General features: G+C 45.3%; 1 protein-coding gene across 3 annotated transcripts in view; it reads right to left on the bottom strand.

The window, feature by feature from the left end:
• Positions 1–2,079: 2,079 nt before the first annotated feature.
• The window catches only part of Sh3gl3 (SH3 domain containing GRB2 like 3, endophilin A3), a 122,647-nt gene continuing 103,128 nt past the window's right edge, over positions 2,080–21,598 (bottom strand). For all 3 annotated transcript variants that reach the window (XM_028754821.1, XM_028754819.1, XM_028754820.1), the window contains one exon: positions 2,080–2,707. In XM_028754821.1, the coding sequence (XP_028610654.1) occupies positions 2,502–2,707 (206 nt within the window). In that variant the 3' untranslated portion in view covers positions 2,080–2,501. The remainder of the gene's footprint in view (positions 2,708–21,598) is intronic.

Below are 21,598 nucleotides of genomic sequence, written 5' to 3'. Positions count from 1 at the left end.
ACTCTAGCCAATGTCACACAGTTGACTGTCCTGGGTTACACAATACACTAAGTTGAGCAAGCCAGCAAGCAGCACTCCTCCAGACCTCTGCTTCAGTTCCTGCTACAGGTTCTTGCCTTGAGTTCCCGCTCTGACTTCTCACCATGATGGACTATCGTAGTCTGTAAGAGAAAATAAACCCTTCCCTCCCCGAGTTACTTTTGCTCATGGTGTTTATTGCAACAGTAGAAAGCAAACCTGGAAGGCTGTGAATTTCCAAAAACTATTGAGTGCCTTGAGGAAGGAACTCACAACGAAATGGTCTCTCCAACAGCTGGTTAGAAGCAGTTGATGTCAAGCTTGTGCCAGAAGCCAAATGTTATCTGACAGCCTTCTCCACAAACATCATGTGTAAATGGGACCCTGCAAAACATCGGGGGCCACAAGCCCATGGAAGACACAAAGTGGCACAATCTGAGGAGGCCATGGTTGCTATACCCTCTCCTCAGCAGCTGCCTGGCAACAGTTAACCAAGTCCTGTTTCTAATTGCTTTAAAGTGATTGGATGCAAATTGCTGGATGTTTCCCCTAAACAAGTTATCAGAGTAAATTACAAGCATCAGGAGTCCTCGGTTTCTCCTTGGTAAATTCCTACTACAGCAAATGAAGAATAAACGCTGGATGTAAGAACAGGCTAGTTTGTGAATTTACATGGAGAAAAGAGCTAATCTAGAAGGTCGACGACCATGGGCATGTGTTGTGGAGAGCCCCAGCCTTGTATTTTGATACTAATTCCCCTTTCCTGTGAAGGGCTGCAGAGGAGGTGTGAGTCATTACACAGGTGATTTCTAGTGAACCTTCTGCCCATCCTAATTTGTAAAATAAAGGCTGGAGCCAGTGATTGGGCAGAGGAAGGGGAGGTGGAGAAATAAAGGTTGGTGGAAGAGAGCAGAGGAGGGGACTGGAGGAGGACAATGGAGGAGGAAGACGATGAAGGAAAGGACGACTGGGAAGCAGGAGGTAGGAGGACAGACGCAGGGTCCGGAAAAATCCTCAAGTTATAAGGGTCTCATAACTACACTACAGAGTAGTGTAGGGGTATCTGCCCAATCTAGGCTTACAGAATATATTTATAATTACTGGGTTTGTGTTTTCATTGACTGGTCTTATTTGGGTTGGAAATTTAAATATCTCCCACTACAGGCATGGGGGAAGACCGTACATTAAAATTCCAGCTCTGACATTTAACTCTGTCTGGAAAAGTGACTTGGCATTTCTGTGGCAGCATCCTAGTGTCTGAAGAATGAGCATCAGATTGACAGCACAGGATTGTCTGTGAGGATTTCATGGGAGATGCTTAGAGCAGCACCTGACACATAGCATACAGTAAATGCTAAGAATTACCATTACACACACACACACACAGAGTTAAGAAAGCCAGCTCTGAAGTCTAGAAAACCCTACTTAAGTCACCTTTTCAGATGACCAATCTGGCCTCTGAGCTTTTGTTACAAATGCCACTGATCAACAGGGTGGGTCCCAGTGACTGTTGAACGCTGTGTGCCTGCGCCTGTCACACTATCAGAGCTCAAGTTTGTTTCTGCCACTAATTGGTTGTCTGATCCTGGACAAGCCATTCATGACTCCTCTTCTCCGCAAAGAGCGAGCAATAATTGCCTCGTCTTTGTGTGGCAGGGCTGCTTTTGGACTCCCCTGAGCCACAACATGTGACAAAGTCATAATCGAGGTAAGGCTAGGGCTAGGTCTGTAAACCTAGGTTATTGGACATCCAGCCCAACAGACCACACCAGCCTTCAGCATCCCCAGTGAGACTGTTTGAAAACCTACCTGCCCATATATGACGGCAAACTGAAGCTGGGCTGTTCAGTGAATTTACCAGTAGGCAGGAGGCTTTTCTAATCTTGGGATGAGAAGGGGATGGACCCTGTTTAAGTCAGTAGCTATTAAAGGTCCACACCCCACCTGCTGGCATTGATCTGCAGCCATCATCTAAGGACCCCACCTGGGATCCCAGGCCAGCCAAGGATTTGTCCTGAAGTTCAAGATTATAAAGCAATTTAACATTAAAAATAACCAGTCTTATGAACACAGTGTGTCATGTTTATTGGGCTGTTCACAGGTAAGCTTAAAACAAGAGAAGACTGGATACCATCAATAACGTCAAGAAACAAAATCTTTAGCTTTCATAGCTGCAAAGGGTGCGTTCCCACTGCAGCTAAGGACTACCCAGGCCATTCGAATGGGCGCAATTTACTTTTTTTAGCAACAGGAAGCAAATACATTTAACCAATGACTTTTTAGAACAAGAAGAAAACTATTTTTATGAGTTAGGACAAAGAAATCAGTTATACAAATTAAATTGATACAAAATACATTATAAAGAAAACACACATACAAAAGTGATTAAGTGGGCCAGAGAGCGAGGATGTCACAGAACACCACACTGAGAGAACACTGGTGCCAATTCATTTCAGTTCTGAAGTTAGGTTCAAAAGACACATTTACCGAGGTAAAGGCACAATGACTTCCACGTAATTAATGGGGAAGAAGCCGGATTCCCCGCGGAGCATTCCTTCATACCAGTTTTCGTCTATCTGATTGGTTAATGTAATGATGTCCCCTTCTTTAAATCCTAATTCTCCTTCGTTTTCTGGCTCAAAGTCATAGAGACCACGACAGCAGGGCTGGTCCGAGGGAGTGTCAGTACCTGTCCATGTGATATGGAGACAAAAAGTGCAGGTTAACAGATCACCCAGAGAAAGGAGCAAAGGCGGACAAGCCTGTGCTCCCTCCCGCCTACCCCAAGTCTGGCTTCCATTGCTACTCTTTGTGGCCCCTGGCCACCTCCAGCCCAGCTGTCTTAGCTCTCCAGCTGTCGTAGCCAACCCCCCTGCACACATTGCCTGTCTTTAAAGCCCTCTGAGGAGGACGACACATGCCCAGCCCATCTTCTGGGCGCAGGAGCCCAAGGGGAAAGGCAAATCACAAGGCCCTGCTCCTGCCTCCAGAACGCTCAGACTTTTTTTGTGGTGACTGGAAGGAACTTGGGAACGCTAAAGGACAAGGTTGAGGTGATGTGTTACTCATGTCAAGTAGTGCTGGGGTGGTAATGTGAGAACAAGAAGAGAAGGACTACAGCAGGAATATAAATGTCCACACAGCTGACTAATGGTCAAGCCTAGAGTCCTCTCAACAATGAGTTTCCCCTAAAAACTGAGACAGTGTCACTGTAAAAGAAAATGTGTATGCAGACCTGGGACAAGTCAACTCTAAGACATTGACTCAGATAACCAGTGTGAAGCCTGGGAAGGCCAGGTGTCTGTATGACTATATCTGTGAATATATTTCCACATAGTTGTTTCCATTAAATAACATTCTTGCACTTAGTACTGAGAACCTAACCCCATACACAACTCTTAGCCACTGGCCAGCTGCCACCTGTACCAATTTCCTCTATCGCCATCTCTTACGGCGGCCATTCTGAGCACTCTTGGACCTATCAGAACTATAATTAAACATTTGTAACCCTTCCTCTCTTTCTTCCTTCCTTCCTCCCTCCTTTCCTTCTTCCTTCCCTCTTTCCCTTTCTTTCCTTTCTCCCTTCCTTCCTCCTTCCCTCCCTCCTTACCTTTCTTTCCTTCCTCCCTTCCTTCCTTCTTCCCTTTCCTTCCTTCCTTTCCTTCCTCCCTTCCTTCTTTCCTCTCTTCCTTCTTCTCTTTTCCCTTCCTTTCTCCCTTCCTCCTTCTCTCTTTTCCTCCCTCCCTCCCTTCCTTTCTTTCCTCCCTCTCTCCCTTTCCTCCTCCCTTCCTTCCTCCCCCTCCCTTCCTTCTTCCTCTTGTCTCCTTGCCCCCTTTCTTCCCCCTTTTCTCATCTCTCCTCTTCCCTGCTCCCTCCCTTAATTTTCCCTCACACCCTCTTTCCTCTTCCTTTCTCCTTTAGACTTTCTCTGCTTTCATAGATAAATCTGAAGAAAGCAGTGCATGCATCTCTTGACATACATGCACACAAATATGTGCGTTTTTTCCTCTAAGTAACTGCCTAGAACAGAATTTAATCGTCATAGAACATGAAGTGTGCTAAGATGCTTAACATTTGTTATCAATTTAGTATTGTACCTTTATATTTAAAAATTAGAAGTCCTTATATACTTCAAACACTGGGCTTCTATCTGCCAAGTTTGGTACAAACTATTCCCTGTTTATTTGTATGTTTTATTTTATTTATTTATATTTATTTATTCATTAATTTATTTATTACAATTCATACTGTTAACTGGGCAAGTCGTAGGTGTTTCGTTTTGCTTTGGAATATATAATTCTGGGACAATAAAGGAGGGTAAATGAGGCTTTTTATTCATACCTTATCCTCCACGGCTATGTATGGTTACTATACAGAATTTTATTTCAGAATTTTAAACTTTTTTCATGTTACAACTTTTATTTTTAATCCATTTAGATTTTGACAAAAAGAATTGATTATGTTTTAATGATGCCGAAGCTGTTTTAAAATGATCCCTTTTCCTCATTGATTTCAAATATTGCTTTTATATCTTCTTGTTGAGGGTCTCTCCTTATATAGCCCAGGCTAGCCCTGAACTCAAAGGGCTCCTTCTGCCTCCGCTTCTCCATTGTTAGGAGTACAGGTGCCATCACACCTGGCTCCGACATTTAATTACCATGAGGCCTGTGGTCTATTTTGAGATTTTCAATTCAGTTCAACTGATCCATTTGGTAACAGTATCATGTCTCTTTTTATATTACAGCTTTAAAGTAAATGTTGATAACTAGGAAGGCAAGTTCCTGGCCACTATTCCATTGCAGAGATAAGCTTTAGTGCCACTGTATAATTTCCATTTTGACTGGATTATACTTGGTATTTTTCCCTCTAAGTATTAGTAAAATAATTTTATGAGACTTTTTAAATCCCTGACCATTTGCAAAGGTGGCAGTAATTCAAGCACCATGTTTTGACTCAGACTTTGCTACTATTTTAAGGATTTTATGTGTAACTTCAAAGTGAAATGACCCAAGTAGGCTTTGGAAACACAATTAGTTGATTTTATTTTTTGGAGGTAAATATTTCTTTTTTGTTTTTGAGATATCCTGAAGATTTTCTACACATTCTCCAACCATATAGACCATATAAGTTCATGAATATAAGGCACTCTCCAGGCTAGCTTAAGATAAGAGCTTAGCACATCTGGGGGAGGCATGGCTTCCCGCTCCAGTTCTCAGTTCCTACCGTCCCCTGTGAAGAAGCTGAAGTTGAAATAACAGGCGAGAGCTGAGGGGCCTTGGCCAAGGAGACGATACATTCGTTGGAGGAAGGCTAGGCGCATGGTCCACCGGTAAGACCAAGATCGTCTCGAAGGAAGGGATGGAAGCTAAACCCAACACACATATGCATACATAGGAAGGCCATAGGCATTAGCCGGCTCCAGAGCCACCAGAGTACTTCTAGAAAGGGAGTGGCAGGGGGATCCCAGAGCAAAACCAATTTCCAGTATTCTGACTGAATATCTGACATGCTTTTCCTTCTGCCATTCAATTTTATGGCTTCTATTTGTTTTATTTCTTTTTTCTACTGCTATTAGGCCAGTGGTGGATTGAATGAGGCTCACATATTTGAAGGTTTAGTTCCCAGTTGGCTGACTGTTTAGGAAAGATTAGGGGGTGTGGCCTTGTCACAGAAGTGTGTCAATGGGGGTGAACTCGAGGCCTGGTTCTGTTCTTTCTCTCTGTCATCTGCCTTCAGACCAGGATATAACCTCTCAGGTACTGCTCCAGTGCCATACCTGTTTGCCTGCAACCATGCTCCCTGCCATGATGGTCATGTACTAACTCTTGAGACTGTAAGCAGGCCCCAAATGCTTTCTTTTACAAGTTGCCTTGGGTTGTGGTGTCTCTTCACAGCACTAGAGCAGTAACTATGACCAAGGCCTCCCTTCCCACCTTTAGACTTCATGTGAGAGTTGAAGTTCCATAGGGGATTGTATCCCTTCCTCACCAAATCTTCAGGGCTCACATAAGGTTAACAAGAGAGAAAGATTGATGATGGATTTGAGTATTTCTGTGGTTGGCCAAGGATGATTGTTAGAACAGACAGATGCTCTAACAATGTAAGTTACGTTTTTCAAAATTTCCAGATCTTTCCAACCTAGGGAAGGGGGAATGAGAACCCCCAGTGTCACAGCCTCTCTTGCATCCACAGTTTGGAGCTTTGGCTGCTGGGGAAAGAGAAAGCCGTTATAGCAAGGCCCCTCCTCCTGAGAGGCAGCACCCTCCCTTTAGGTCACCTGTAGACTGACGGGCCCTTCAACTCTGGATCTACCTACATAATGACATCTGGGACCACCAAGATGTTTGGACGGCTTCTTTCAGGAGAGGATTCACTCCAGCCTGAATGTAAACTCCTTTTGTCATAATGATAGAAGCCAGGGAGACAAATTTAAATATTGAGGCTTAGTTCCACTATTTTCAATTTGGATAGAATAACATTCAATGATTTCAAAGCACTAGGGAACCGAATTTCCAGCAGAGAATTTTTCAGTTTTTCTTTGGTCGAATAGTTGACCAAAGGTGGATAGGATTGGATCCTGAAAACTTGGGACAGTGAGTTAAAGTTAGTGTCACTGAAGTACAACTGTGTTTGGTGTGGCCTGTAAAATAATCAGGCTCTTCCCGTGTTTCTGTCACAAGCAGATTTACCTGAAGAGGAAGCAGGTGGAACAGCCATGGTTGGCTCAGAAAGCATCTCCAACACAGACCATTTGGGCAGAAAGCAATCTGGGAGTCTTGCACAAACCCTCCCCTTTCTGAAGAGGTCACAATGGCCTGATATCAAGTCAGAAAGAAAACACCAGGATTCCAGACCCCACACCATGACCTACCTTACCTGAGGCAACCTTCTACACAATCTAAGATGCTGCTGAGGCACTGTGTGGGCTATCTCACTGACTGTGAGGCTCACTCTAGGATGCTGCTGAGGCACTGTGTGGGCTATCTCATTGACTATGAGGCTCACTCTAGGATGCTGCTGAGGCACTGTGTGGGCTATCTCACTGACTGTGAGGCTCTCTATCTAGTTTTCCTCCCACTTACTCTATCAGCAACCTTTGATGACCAAAACACATTCTAAGTAGGAGATAAAGATAGTTGTCCAAGCCAACCTGTAAGTGCAAACTTGTAAAACATTCTCTCTCTCTCTCACACACACACCATGAACTAATCAGGAGACAGACGGGTGACTCACTTCTCACTTCATCCATTATAGACAAGGGCCACCGCCATGTTGCCCACTTAGATATGCCAAGAGAGGCATTGCACCAGCAAATAAAAACTGAACAAGGTGCCTCTCATGAGACCACTAGGAAGAAAGACTCCATAAAGGATGTCCATGACTCATGCACCTGGGGCCCTCCACAGCGTTCCTGCACTGCCTCACTATCGAGCACAATCCTCAGGTGTACGGATGTGTAATGCATACCGATCAGAGCTTGGGTTACCTGGGCCAAACCACACCTGTGGCAGTACACCATTCTGAAATAGTTCCTGATACATTTTCATTCTTGGTCATTTTGTTAACCAGGGCCCTCAACCAGGTAAGCCACCCTTCAACAAAGGGGGCATAGAGCCTGGGCATGAACCACATAGCCTCTGTATAGCTTGCAAGTTCTAAAACGTTGCTACTTCAGTTGGGAAATGCTGCAGCAGTTGAGGCTTTCAGGCATGTTTTATAAGATGTAAGAAAGAGGCGGACTCTGGTTCAAAAGGACTAGAGCTTGAAGACCTTGGATCCTGGAAACTTTATTTCAGTCCATGGAGATGGAAAGGCTGCTTCCTGCCACTTAGAAAAGAGGTAGAAGTTCTTCCTAGACAGGGAGGAACCTGGAGAGAGAAGGCAGTGGCCTACAGTATGGAAATGTTTCCTCGATTACACCCAGAGGATGACGTCTGCCCCACTTCCCAATGGAACTCTGGGTCAAGGCGGCTCCCAAAGGTCTCTGAGCCAGGGAAAGTGTGGTGTGATGAAACTAAAGAGGAGCTTGAGGCAACCACCGCTCACTCCCCAGAGTAAGGCAGGACTGAGGGTCCAGAGGCCAGCCTCACAGATGCTCAACACACAGGCCTGGCTTCTCAGAGGTGGGACTGGGGCAGGAGACATCAGATGGAGTTCTGTGACTAGTGAAGCCTCCACATGTGCAACTCCAATCTCCATCAGCTCCTGGTGCGTTTGGACAGTATCTCGGGGTGACTGAGGGAAGAGAGGATGATTAAGGAACATCACCAGCTCCAAGAAGGTGGTTCATCTCTGAACTGACTATGGTGATTTCCTGAGTCTAGTGAGTAATGAATGGGCCATCTAAGCTTTTCATTGGAGGAGACCGAGTTACCTTGAAATGGCAAGATTACATTTTTTTCCATTAAAAGAAATGGAAAAAAGATTAATTCTTTTTCTCAGTCCATTTTTGGCAAACAGTGGAAATGGAAAAAAGATCAAGCTGTTTCCGCTGCTGGTATAAATGGAGACTCATAGCAAGCCCAAGTAGAGAAATAACATTTCTGCCCACCTAAGAGACAGACTGGGCCTTCCAGGACACAAAATTCATGCCCGGAAGACAGAACTTGCAGCCAGTCAAGATGACCTCTGCTTCCTCAGTGTTTGAGATGCTCATATGTAAGGTGGCTGGATGCTTGGTCCCATTGTCAGACATAGCAACCCCCCACAAAACTCCTGGTAAGGCAGCATAGCTCCCAGGCAGCATCCCATCTCTTTGACACTGGTCTTGGAGCCCTGAGCACCCTCTGCCCCTGCTTATTTGCATGCAGTTGTTGGTCTCCAAAAGTGTGGAGAAAGTGTGCACATGAGTTTGTCCCTGAAGCACAGATCTGTGTGCTCTACAAAACAGGAAGCAGACACCCAGGACTCCACAGAGTCCACTGGGGAAGGCCACAGACCCTTCCACTCATCCTCGGGAAACCCTATTTTCTCTGACTCCTGAGACCAGGCCTTAATGTAGCATGAGAGGAGAGGTAGAAAACACAATCTGTCTTTGTGAATGTCATGAATCAAAGATTATTTTAAAAGAGAAAAGAGAGCATCACTTTTAAATATTTATTATTCTAGTTTGGCTGCACACCATTAGGGGTGAGAGAGAAGGGGGGGTATTTTCTCTCAGCCATACACAATAGAGATGGAAACCATATTCTTCCTAAAACAAAGTTCACTTCCCTCTTGGCAGTGATGTGGTCCACTTTCTAACAATAGAGGGTCCCATCTTAACCTCAGGAAAACTCTTTCCACTGCCCTTCCCTCCACCTCATCCTTCTTTGCCAAGTTCCTGCTCAAAGTGTCACTAGCATACACAAACTCCGACCACATTTCTTTTTGTGTAGTAGCCATCTCATCCCACAATATCTCATCTTATCCAGCTTCAAACCTCTCGGGTCTTAGTAAGGGAAGTCATGCCTCAGCCTCAGAGGCACGGGATTCAACTTAATGACTAGTTACTACCATTTCCCTCCAATGCAAGAGGCAGAGAAGCCTCTGATTCTTGCCAGGGTGCAGAGTGTGCTGTGTGGACCACTTTACCTTGTATAACTCTGAGTAACCATGGGGAGGTTTATTCCCTCTCTATGCCTCAGCCACCCTTAAGCCCTCTCTGTATCTGAGCCAATCCCTACCCTTCAGCTGAGCTCCCAGACCCAGGAACGCCGAGAGCATCCTCCTCAGCCTAGATCTTACCCATCCTGAGGAATGGGGCTTCTGTCCTTCCTTCCAGTGCCTGGAGCCCTGAACAGCAAGGAGACTGTGCTAGAATGGAGGGGCCTGACCAATTCTCCTTTCCTGCCTCCCTCTGCTCATTCCCCTCCCTCAGGCTAGGAGCTGTTCTCAAATGCTGCTTCCATGCTTGCCTCTGAGGGGAATGGCGCAGAAGGGGCGGTGATTAGGGAAGGGGTGGTGATTAGGGAAGGGGTGGTGATTAGGGAAGGGGTGAGCTCTCTTCTCAGGTGTGAAAAGTTGAAGATCTTCCAACACACTGACCTTGAGCTACCTTCCTGGCATTCCCTCCTCTTCTCCTCTGGCCTTGACTCTACAGAGTGCAAGACGCAGAAAACAGTCTGAGCACTACCAACAAAAGGTGCACTTGAACCCCTTCACACACACCTACTTTCTGGAAGTCAGTGGGACGGAGAGAGCTCACACTGGGACTCACACTGCCTACTGTCAGTCCTATGGAAGGACAAGGGGTGAGGTCCCTAAGAAGCCACTGACATTTGGAGAGCACTTTGTCTTTAGTAAATGCCCCAAAGTGTTGTGTCTTTTGAAAAGAAAAATTATTTGTTTTTTTTAAATATATATACATATATATATAGCTTTGTTCTTGCCTCCCTTGTAGCCGGGTTGCGACCTGTCCCTTTTCCTGCTGCCAGTGGACCTTCCCGAAGCAGTCCCTCGGGCCCTTCTAATCTGCTGCTCTCAGTCTGCGGTAGGCTGGGAAAGCAGATAACCGGTTATGTAGCATCGACAGCAGCTGTGTTGTGGGCTCTTACATGGTATTGTGTCCAGCACCTCTAATTTACAGGCTTTAACTTTATCCTTAGAATAATTCTACCCAGTGCGAAGCTATGATCCCTGTTCTTCAGGACCTGTAAGTACTCAGTGACAGAGATTTAGTGCCCCCTGACCCCAAAACTCCCTTTATCCTCCTTTGGCTGAGCCGGGTGTGGAGGGATGACTTGTTTTCCACTCTCTTCCTTGTCTCAAGTCCAAATGCTCAGTAGTGTCTCCTTATTGCTTAAGCTACACCCAGGGCCACTAAGGCTTGGAGAAGAATGTGCCTGGCAGGTAGAGAGGAACAGTTCTCCAATCAGGAATGAATCCCAAGTGTCTTTCTGGAGGCTTGGTTTCCACAAGACACTCATCCTAGGATTTGACATCACCTGAAGAATTTGACTCAATAATTTGTCTCCTAAACATGTTGGGGCAAATACATCATTTAGCATTTACTTCCTCTCTTCCTGTCACTGTCTCCCCTCACTCTTCTTCCCTCCTCCCCCTCCCCATTTTGTCTCCAGCCCAGGCTGGCCTCAAACACCCTATGTAGCTGAGGATAACCTTGAACTTCTGATCCTCTGGACTCTACCTCCCAAGTGCTGGGATTATAGCAACATCTCAGTAGGCCCCGCCTATACAGTACGGGACTCTGATCCAGGGCTTCATGCATGCTAGGTATGCACCCTGTCAACTGAACCACACTCCCAACCCAGGAAGCTCATTTCTAACTCAGGTTCATGTGCAATCATCGAGTGTCTGATATAGGCCAGGCACCATGCTCAACCTATAACAAACTATTTCTTTTGAGTTAGAAGGTACATATTTTGTTCAGGCTCCCTCTCCCAAAATTTATAATCTCAAAATTTAGTTCTAAATTCTAACTTTCCCCATTGCAGACTAAGATACAACACTGTTGTATAATCCTGATACACACAAAATTTTGTTTTGCCATATCTAAATTACAATTTGTACCCCCATTAGACGAGACAGAAACTAGCAGTCCCTAGGTCCAAGCTCTGGATTAGATCGGCAGAGTCTCAACTTCCTTGAACATCCACCCCCACTTCCAGTTTGTCTCTCCTCCAGCTAGCCTCCCACTCTGAGCCTCTGGGCTCTACCTCTCAAGTGTGGGGAGTATACAACATACATTTTACATCTTAATCTATGATGGGTATATTGTAAATTGCTGAGTAAGATCTATAAATAGTCTCTTTAGAAATAACAGCCCACTATTTGTCTACAACAGGTGATTTACTGAAATGATTTATCAGGGGGACTCTAGTTTACTTATTATCATCATCCACAGAAATAAGCCATGTGATTTATTTTAACCTTATACCAACCCTGCACCATCCACACAGGATTCATCACTTGGATTTAATAAATAAAGCTTGTGCCCTATCCTGACAAAGGCCAGCGTTGTATATCAGGATGACTAATGCAGACACTGCAGACACTGCAGCCCATTTATTTACTCAAATTCCCTGACTGGTGACCCCTTTGACTATGACCCAGGCCAGTGTTTATGAGTTGTTTTTGCTAAAACATGGGGAATGGGAAAGACCCCACTGCCATGAAAGGCAGCCTTCCAGCCACTGTCCTAGGGATCAGCTGGCAGAGGGCCCTGGGCAGAGCTGGTCCTTGCTTTGTTCGGCATGGGTTAGTCACTAATAGCAGAAAAAAAGAGTTTGCATAAATATAGGGCTTCGAGTGTTCCTCTAAGAATCATTACTAGCCATTTTGACCTCATTCTCCAACAAAGGAAAGTGCCACAGACCAGCACTTCAGAGGTAGGTAGGGGTGTGTGTGTGTGTGTGTGTGTGTGTGTGTGTGTGTGTGTTCATATAGTCCCCTGGTACCATGCCACACAGCTGTCCCCTGTTCATTATCCCCAGTACAATGGACTTCTACACTGTTTTTTAAATTAATATCTACATTAATATTTGGATTACAATGTTTGAAATATTAGCTTATAGATTAGCCATGTTGTTATAAAATACACACACATATAAGATATTCTGCATTTGAGATAATATTATCCATCACACAGCCATTTCTACCAAGTTCTATTGTGATTCCCAAAGGTAGGTGAGAGGCAGTGTTTTATGGCTCTCAGAAACTCCCATGGCAGAGCTTGTAGATGAATTCCAGGAAACAATTCCCCACAGTGAATAAAACCTTTCCCTTCCAAAGCCTCCTTCAGCTTGGACAATAGCGAAGGGCCTCAGATACCCCCATACCAGGGGCTACAGACTGAGAACAAAATAGTTCGGCAATTATTTTGTAATAATGACCTTTCAGTAGAGGAAATGCTAAATGTTCAACCTCTCCACTTTTAAGATGTTAAGAATGCCACATACTCTAGGAAAAAAACATGGAGGACAGCATTTAAAGGTCAGAGCACCTGAGAGCAGGGAGCCCAGTGCCTTCATTCAGTTTCTAGAGAGCTTAAAAGATCTACCCAAAGTTGGCCCTAACTGCCGGCATCTGAACTACAATGTGGGACTCCTGTCCCCCTGTTTGTCTCACCCTTGCAATGGTTCAAGTCAGAGCCACCACTGAGAGCTACAGACATGGATGTGGAGGAAGGCTGGGGGTAGGAGAGGGGACAGACCTGCTGACTGCAGGAACCCCACCCCCAGGACTCTTGTGAAATTTTAATTTCCTCTTTGGAAACTTAGGTCAATAAATGTATATACTCCTATTGCAAAGTGTGTGTCTTTTTTTTTTTAAACTTGTGAGCCCTGCCTTTCCCTTTTGAATACATGTTTATTTTCCAATGTAATCCCTGGAGACTGGCACCCATAAGAGGAACGACTTGGACTGTTTCTGAGCAGCCTTCAAAGTGTCAAGAAGTTTATAAAAGTCTCTTTTATACCTCACGAAAGGTAGAATGTCTTAACACAAGTCAGTGGAGAGATTTACTTTGCCTGCTCTGTCAGACCATGTTAACGACCCTCACCCTTCTCTACACACTTGAAGCAGATGGCAGCCTGGGGATTGTGAACCCTTAGCTGTCACAATATTAATTAGAACCTTCAGAAATCTCAGTGGAGAAAAAAGAAAGCTTCATAAACAGATGCCACCAAATAATAGGCTGTGACAGAGAAGCCTGAGCCTGTGTCTGGAGTGTGTACTTTTCCAAAATGCCTGTCTGTCCTTGATTCTATATTAAAGCCTTCCCCTAATAACTCCAGGACTGCTGGAATATATAAACAGTGAGAAGCTCAAACACAGCCTGCCCTCTGTTTTAATGTAGAGTACGTGACAGCTCAGAGCCTCATACAAGATCCCAAGGGTGAGGAAGGTTTGGGGACACAGGTCTCAAATGTCATACTGTTTTCTGATTCTGAGACCTGCCCAGGCACAGAGTTCAGCTCAAGGACTTTCCTTGGCTTCCTTTTCTCTTTAGGGACAATGAGGCTGCTTAAACTGATGAACCCTCATGACCCTGTGTACAGGGGCTTGGACAGACACTGGTTTCTTCTGGCCAGGGTCTGAAGGGCCTCTGTCTGCACACCCTCATTCGGCTGCGAGGCTCCTCCTCCAGGCTGGCTCACTTCATCCGCTCCTGTAACTACCCAGCAATGACATTATCAGCAGCCCCATCACAGCCCCACCGTAGTCTGCCTAACTGACCTACATCCTTTCAGCAGGCTCTGCTCTTTTTCCTTCTCTGGAAAGAAGAAATGATGAAGAAAATGTTCTTGGAATCTGTTTCTGGCAAAGTCTTCAGAGCTTTGCTTAAAATTGTTAGTGAGATGCTTGACATTTTTCCTTTCCTTTATAAACATTATAGGCCAATCATTCAGAATCCTAATGGAAAGTAATTTCCCATTAATGCAGGCTGTAAAATGCTATTTTCTTTTGAAACTGTGCCTGGGAAACAAACAGTGCAGGGCCCTTTTACACTTGGAAACTCCACCTACAAATCAGTGAAGCTCGTAGGGGGACGTGTGATGAGGGGACCCCAAGGCTACAGCCAGAGGAACCTTCAAGGAAGTGGCTGGCACAGGCACATGGTCACAGTGTCACTAAGGAGACCCCTCCGCCTGGGAAAATTGAGTTTCTGGGTCCAGCCTTCCTATAAAAGCCAGAAGAACATTACTTTTCTTATAATTTAATCTGCCTAGGGACAGAGCTACTGGCCAAGGAGAAGGGACAGAAGCTTGGACATGTGTAGCCTAGGCAAGGGCTCCCTTGTCCTGTTCTAGCTCCCTTCCACCAAGCCAGATGCACAAAGCAGATGTCCTTGGCCACCACACTCCGGCCACATGTACCCATGGTCATGAATCCTTGAGACAAACATTTCCAATGCTCTTAAACATTGTTACATTTGCCAGGATTTCTCTCTCTCTCTCTCTCTCTCTCTCTCTCTCTCTCTCTCTCTCTCTCTCTCCCCCCTCCCCCTCGTGTGTGTGTGTGTGTGTGTGTGTATGTGTACGTATGTGTGCAAATGAGCACGCTTGCATGTGGTCAGAGATCAATCTCAGGTGTCTTCCTTCTGTCATTCCCCATCTTGATTCTGGATCAGAGTCTCTTCCTGAACCTGGAGTTCATCGATTTTGTGCAACTAGCTGGCCATTCCTCCTGTCTCTGTCTTCCTAACCCTGAGCTTGTGGGTCATCACTGCTGCACCTCGCTGAGAGCCCACGTACCCGTTTGTAAAACAGTGGTACAGCAGCATCAGAGCTGCGTGCACCAGGCAGACTACCCAACCTAATGCCATCTGTGGTGTAGCTGCCAGCATCATTACAATGTTCTGTGATTTTACTCTCATTTTAACTCTCTCTCTTCTCTTAGTATAAGGAAGAAGCAGTGTCGCTGGTGTACACACACACTCCAATGGGAATGGCCTGCACGTCTCTCTGACATCTAATCCAAATACTTTACTTCTCATGGAACTCAACACTCTCCAGACTGACAGCCTGAGAGACTGAAACAAAGGAAAGCTGGGTCTGGTCTGGCATCCTGTAAGAGATGGTGTTTTGGGTGAACTTTATCTAAGGTCCTGGAATCCTGTCTTTAAGAACAAACCCCTTGCTTGGGTGCTGGCAGGGAGGAAGGTAAGTGGAGGGCTGGAGTCTACTTTATCCAAAGATAATACACTGGGGGTGAAGGTGGGATTGTATTCATTTTCAAGGTTTTTAGTTCATCTGCTTATATCCACCATTTTTCTAAACAGAAAGCTTAAAAGGACTTCCAGAAAAATCAATACACAAAGTAAAGATTTGTGCCAGGCCAGAAATAGGCAAATCATAAAATGTACAAAACTGTACATTTTATCCAGACAACCAAAGCTCTGAGAAAGGAAGGCAAGCATTGCCACACCATGACACTCAGGATCAGACACACACTGGGACCAGCCCAGCAGAGCAGGATGCGGGTTATCCCCAGCAGTCTGCTCCAGGGCCAGTGAGCTTCTGGCAGCCAGACAAAGTGGCAATGTTAACAGGGTATATGATTTTCCTAAAGTGCCCATGTTGACTCGTCAAAGCCACTGACTTCTTGCATTTACTCAAATATGTGTTACTGAAATACAATTTTCAAGATTATCTTCAAATCTGATAAATATTGCCTATAACCACTTAGTTTAGCCTATGTGCAGGTGTGTTTACAGCCATGCATTCATGGGATATACTTAATGTTGTCTTTCTTTTCTATGTAACTTCATACCTGCCTGTGTTTCTGTATAATCCACACATCGTGACAATTCAATAGGTGGATAGTATCTCACTTAGTCTATCATTGTCTAACTATGGACGAAGTGTTTATGACTAGCCTTCAGGACGCTCCCATGTACAACTTAGTAGAGACTATTTAGCAGGAATACACGAACACTTCTTTAGGATGTGTCTCCAGAAGTGAAGCCACTGAAGTGCACAGATTCTTGACAGACAGAGTTACACCGACTTCCCAGTGAAGTGTGTCAGGGGTTGGCAAACGGAGCCCAGTTGAGCTCACTCCCTCATCTGTGGACACATTTGGATGATGTAACAATAAAGTTCAGTAGTTGTTACAGAGACCGCATGGCTCTATAGAGACCATAAGTCTTGCATATTTACTGTCTGGCCCTCTACCAAAATGTCTGCCTATGCCTAAGTGATTCTAATGTATAATCCCCCAATGCTTGTGAGGTTGTGCCCAAGTGCCACATTTGAACAGAAATGGAGCCTGCAGCCCCCAACAGAAGGCAGTGAGTCACAACAGGGCAGACACGGACGTCCAGTAACTTTATAGAATACACATGTGAGATCTGCACACTACCCACCAACCCATCTCTACTTCAATAGTGATAGAATTGTGGGCAGAGTTGGGTCTCCAGATCACCTCTTCCTACCTTTGTAGCTGGCTGGGTCATGTGACTACGCCCTGGCCAGTGGGGTGGGAGAGGTGAGGCAAGTCACTTCTGCTCAATTCTTTAAGGGGGAAACTATGCCTAGACTTCATCTTTTGCCTCTTGAGTCTCTTGGGAAACTATTACCCCAGTGTAGAAACTGTTACCAGAAGCCAGGCATTGCCACAACAAAGCCTGCAGCCAGAGACAACTCAGAAGCCCACAACAGAGAGAATGCAGGTGTAATAGGTGTGACAGTCCTTAATGCCTGTGAGGTCCCAGCGAAGGATTGTGGCCCAAGTTTTACGTGTGACAACCTTGAAAGCAGGCCACACACTAGGAACTCTAAAACAGAAGGGGGATAAAACTAGGATGCATGTGCACATCCGTTATGGCCGGCGGGGGCTGGCAAATCAGTATAAGAAGGCAGGAGAGCACGGAGCCTGTGAGTGAAGACATCAAGAGAAAGAGCAGAGGTTGACAGCTGGATGTTAGGGAAGCTAGCCACTTAAGGAGCCCCAGAGAAAAGAAGGCAAGTGAGCGGCTGCTTCAAATACTTCTCAGAGACCCCACTCGACCAAAGGAACCCAGGCGTGTGTCTGTAACTTATAATTTGTCCTTCACTCACATCTGTTACTCCAAGTGTCCTCAACACAACCTCTAAAAGCTGAGAGGAGAAAACATGGATCTGACAAGAAGGAAAGACATCAAGCTCTCTGAAATGCTGTGTCTAACTGGGGGCCATGGCTCTGGGCATTCCTGGCTGCTGAGAGCACACAGGGCAGACATCCGCCGTGGTTTTCATGGAATCACCCTGGGGAAGATACGCAAGCCTCACCTGGAAACATCTGAGCTTAGTAAAGCTTACAGAGCCACACAGCACAAGTCTAAGAGGACAACTCGCAAGGCCAGCTTTAGATGTGACATTTCTGAGAGAATACTCCTGGAAGCCAGTAGGATGAAGGACAGGAGAGGAATCTAGCACGCGTGCGCGCGCACACACACACACACACACACACACAGGCACACACAGAAGGAGAAAGAAAAGGAGACAGAGAGACAGAGAGAGAGAGACAGAGAGAGAGATTCACACAGACACTCTAATCAAGGCAAGTCCTTCATTGCCAGGGCAAGAGGTATGTTCTCTCTCTCTCTCTCTCTCTCTCTCACACACACACACACACACACACACATTCTATCTCACAGACATATATGCATATACACATACATATATACCCACTCTGGGATACTGAACCAGGGTCTAATCAAGGCAAGTCCTCACTGTCAGGGAGAGGGGTCCCTTCAATGTCTGTTAAGCAAGACTCCATCAGTATTGGGGAGTTGTGCCTGTTGGATGTTTCTATTTGCTGTGGCTTGAATCCTGCTATTAATGATTATTGATCTGTATGAGTTCCCAAAATTCATGTCCTGTAACTTAGTTCCAGTGGGTCTGGTAGCCTTCCCCTCATGATGAGTTCAGAAAGGCGGGCCTCATTCATGAGGTTAGTGTCCTTATACAAATAAAAGGCCCAATAGAGCTTATTTGCCACTTCCATCATACAAATATAGCTACAAGGTGCCATCTATGAGGCAAGCCATATATCAGCCACCACATCAGGTGATGAGCCAAGCAGGTCTATCTGTGAAGCCAACTCTGTATCCCCATCCCCATCCCCCTCCCCCTCTCCCTCTCCCTCTCCCTCTTTCCCTCTCCCTCTCCTCCCTCTCCTTCCTCCTGGCTTGAGGAGGAGCAAGCAAGGCAGCAATATGGAGAAAACAGCCAGGATGGCAGGGCATCTGCCTCTGAATCAGTGGGTAGGAAACCTATTTCTTTTGGAATATTCCCCCAGTCATTGTACAAGCAAGAAAACCTTACTATGCTGTATGTTGTAGACTTATTTTTCTGTTTGTTTGTTTGTTTGTTTGTTTGTTTAATGGAAACTGGTGTTACCCTGATAGCAAAGTCTTGATACAACCGGTCTGTGAATGCTCTTGATGACTCTTCCTGAGGTAAATGCCATTTAAATCATTGAAATTTGCATGAAGCATTGCATCACAATGTAAACTGAAAACTAGGACAACATGCTGCAAACCACAGCTTCAGGCTGAAACTCTAAAATAAGTATGATGGGAACTAGACAGATTAGTTCATGTCAAGCTAGGCACGGTGCTGAGGAAGACTTCTAACTGCAGGCCCAGATTCTAATTTAAAGTTGGACATTAAAATATGTCAGGGCTGGGAAGATGGCTCAGTGTATGACATGCCTGCCTGCTGCACAAACATGAGGTCCTGAGTTCAGATCTCCAGGGGGTGGGGGGTGGGGAGGAGCCACTGAGTGGCAGCACCTGCCTGGAACCCCAGCACAGAGGGGCAGAGACAGGTTTGACTCCTAGCTAGCACCCAGGGGATCTGATGTCGGATGCCTTCTGGCTCTTGAGAGCACTGCACACAGGTGCACACCCACACTATATACACAGATGCACACCCACACTATATACACAGATGCACACCCACACTATATACACAGATGCACACCCACACTATAGACACAGATGCACACCCACACTATATACACAGATACACACCCACACTATATACACAGATACACACCCACACTGTAGACACAATCTTTACAAATATAGTTACGGGGCCAAGACATAGCTCAGCTGGTAGAGCTTGCCTAACATGCAGAGAGCCTTGGGTTCATTCCTAGTGCCACAGAAACATGGAACAGTGGCACATAAACCTGGCACAGTGGCACAAGTCTATACTCCCGGCCAGAGTCAAAGGGAGATCTCAAGTCCTCTGTCACTAGCTCTGACAGTGAAGCAAGGAGCCATAAGCCAAGGAATGCATGTGGCCTCCAGAGAGTGAAAAAGACAAGATGTGGGTTCTCTCCTAGAGCTTCCAGAAAGAACACCAACCTCTGTATAGGTCCCCAGAGCTATTGGGTAAAGAAACTCTACCCTATATGTATGTGGCTTTATGTCACAAGATGTATAGTAGTTTGTTAAGAAGCTATAGAAAACCAATACAATTAAAGAAAATTTTAGCATAAATTCAACATAAATGGAACCTAAATAAATGGGTACAGAGTAGGCTGCAAAGTGAGACATCCTCAGAGAGCAGCTATGGAAAATAAGATACAACAGAGACACAGAGAAAGAGCCCAAAGCCACACAGAGCCTCATAGACCTGTCGTCCCAGCACTTGGGAGGTGGAGGCAGGAAGATCAGGAATGTATGGTCATCCTCAGCTGCAGAATAATTCTGCAGTCAGTCTGGTATAAATGACATGCTGTCTAAAAAAACAAAAAAAAACAATAATAATCATAACACTAATAATAGAAGTTTAAAAGGGGAAATCTGAGGGAAGATAAGAAAGGCGTTTAAGGTAATAAAGAAATCCACATTTATTAATGACGTGCATAACTAGGTTTAAATTTAAAGACTCAGTGAGAACAGAAGAAGGAATGAGATCCACTTTCTCATCATTCTGACATCCCACACTGCCGTTCTCAACTTCTTACTCACCAATTAACAGGAAAAGACAAGAGCCAGCAAGGAAACAGAGGCAGACAACTCTATCCAACCTGGCCTGCCACTCAGAACAACAATAGAGGCAGACAATGTGGTCTAACCTGACCTGCCACTCAGAACAACCAGCAAGAGTGAAACACAGATGGTTTTCAAGGGCACACAGAACATTTGCCAAGATGCGTCATGCTCTGGGACATAAGACAAGTTTCAAAAATATGCTACAGGGTGAAATTATACAAATGGACTATTCGAACAAAAGAGAGTGACTGGCAGAAGAAATGGGTTAGAGAGAATGAAATTATTTCTTGTGCAAGGGAGGGTCTGTTCATTCGGGTGTGTGCATGTGTGTAGGAGTATGTGCACCTATGTGGACTGGCTTGTTAGTGACAGAGGTCAGTCTCGGGTGCCATTCCTCTGGAGACATCCACCTTTTTTATTTTGGACAGAGTCTCTTACTGGCTGGGAGCTCCAGGGACCTGCCTGTCTCTGTCACAACAGTACTGGGACTGTAAACCTCCTTAAAACATTCGCCATAAGAAACCCATCTTCCCTTAAGTTGTGTCTGCCTGGTACTTTTGTAATTGCTGGAGAACACTGCTGAGAACAATGAAAGATATCAGGAAATGAAAACTAGACAGTTTGTGGTGCAGACTAGAGCATTCTGTACAACTGGGCCATCAACTCCCCTATAGTGATCTGCAGATTCTACCCAAACAAAATTAAAATCAGAATGTATTCTTTTTGGGGAGATAAGAAAACTAATGCTAAAATTCACCTAGAAAAGCAAACAAACCTTTTCACCAAGATGGCACCGAAAGCAAAGAAGGAAGCTCATGCCCCTCCCAAAGCCGAAGCCAAAGCGAAGGCCTTGAAAGCTAAGAAGGCAGTGCTGAAAGGCGTCCACAGCCACAAAAAGAAGAAGATCCTAACGTCACCCACCTTCCGGCGGCCCAAGACACTGCGGCTCCAGAGGCAGCCAAAATATCCTCGGAAACGTGCACCCAGGAGAAACAAGCTTGACCACTATGCTATCATCAAATTCCCACTGACCACTGGGTCAGCCATGAAGAAAATAGAGGACAGCAACACGCTTGTGTTCATTGTGGATGTCAAGGTCAACAAGCACCAGATCAAACAGGCTGTGAAGAAACTCTATGACATTGA

The sequence above is a fragment of the Grammomys surdaster genome, unplaced genomic scaffold (assembly GCF_004785775.1).
Source record: "Grammomys surdaster isolate TR1022 unplaced genomic scaffold, NIH_TR_1.0 126036, whole genome shotgun sequence".
NCBI lineage: Eukaryota > Metazoa > Chordata > Mammalia > Rodentia > Muridae > Grammomys > Grammomys surdaster.
The sequence above is the reverse complement of the archived record's forward strand: the minus strand, read 5'-3'. Positions and strand labels throughout refer to the sequence as shown.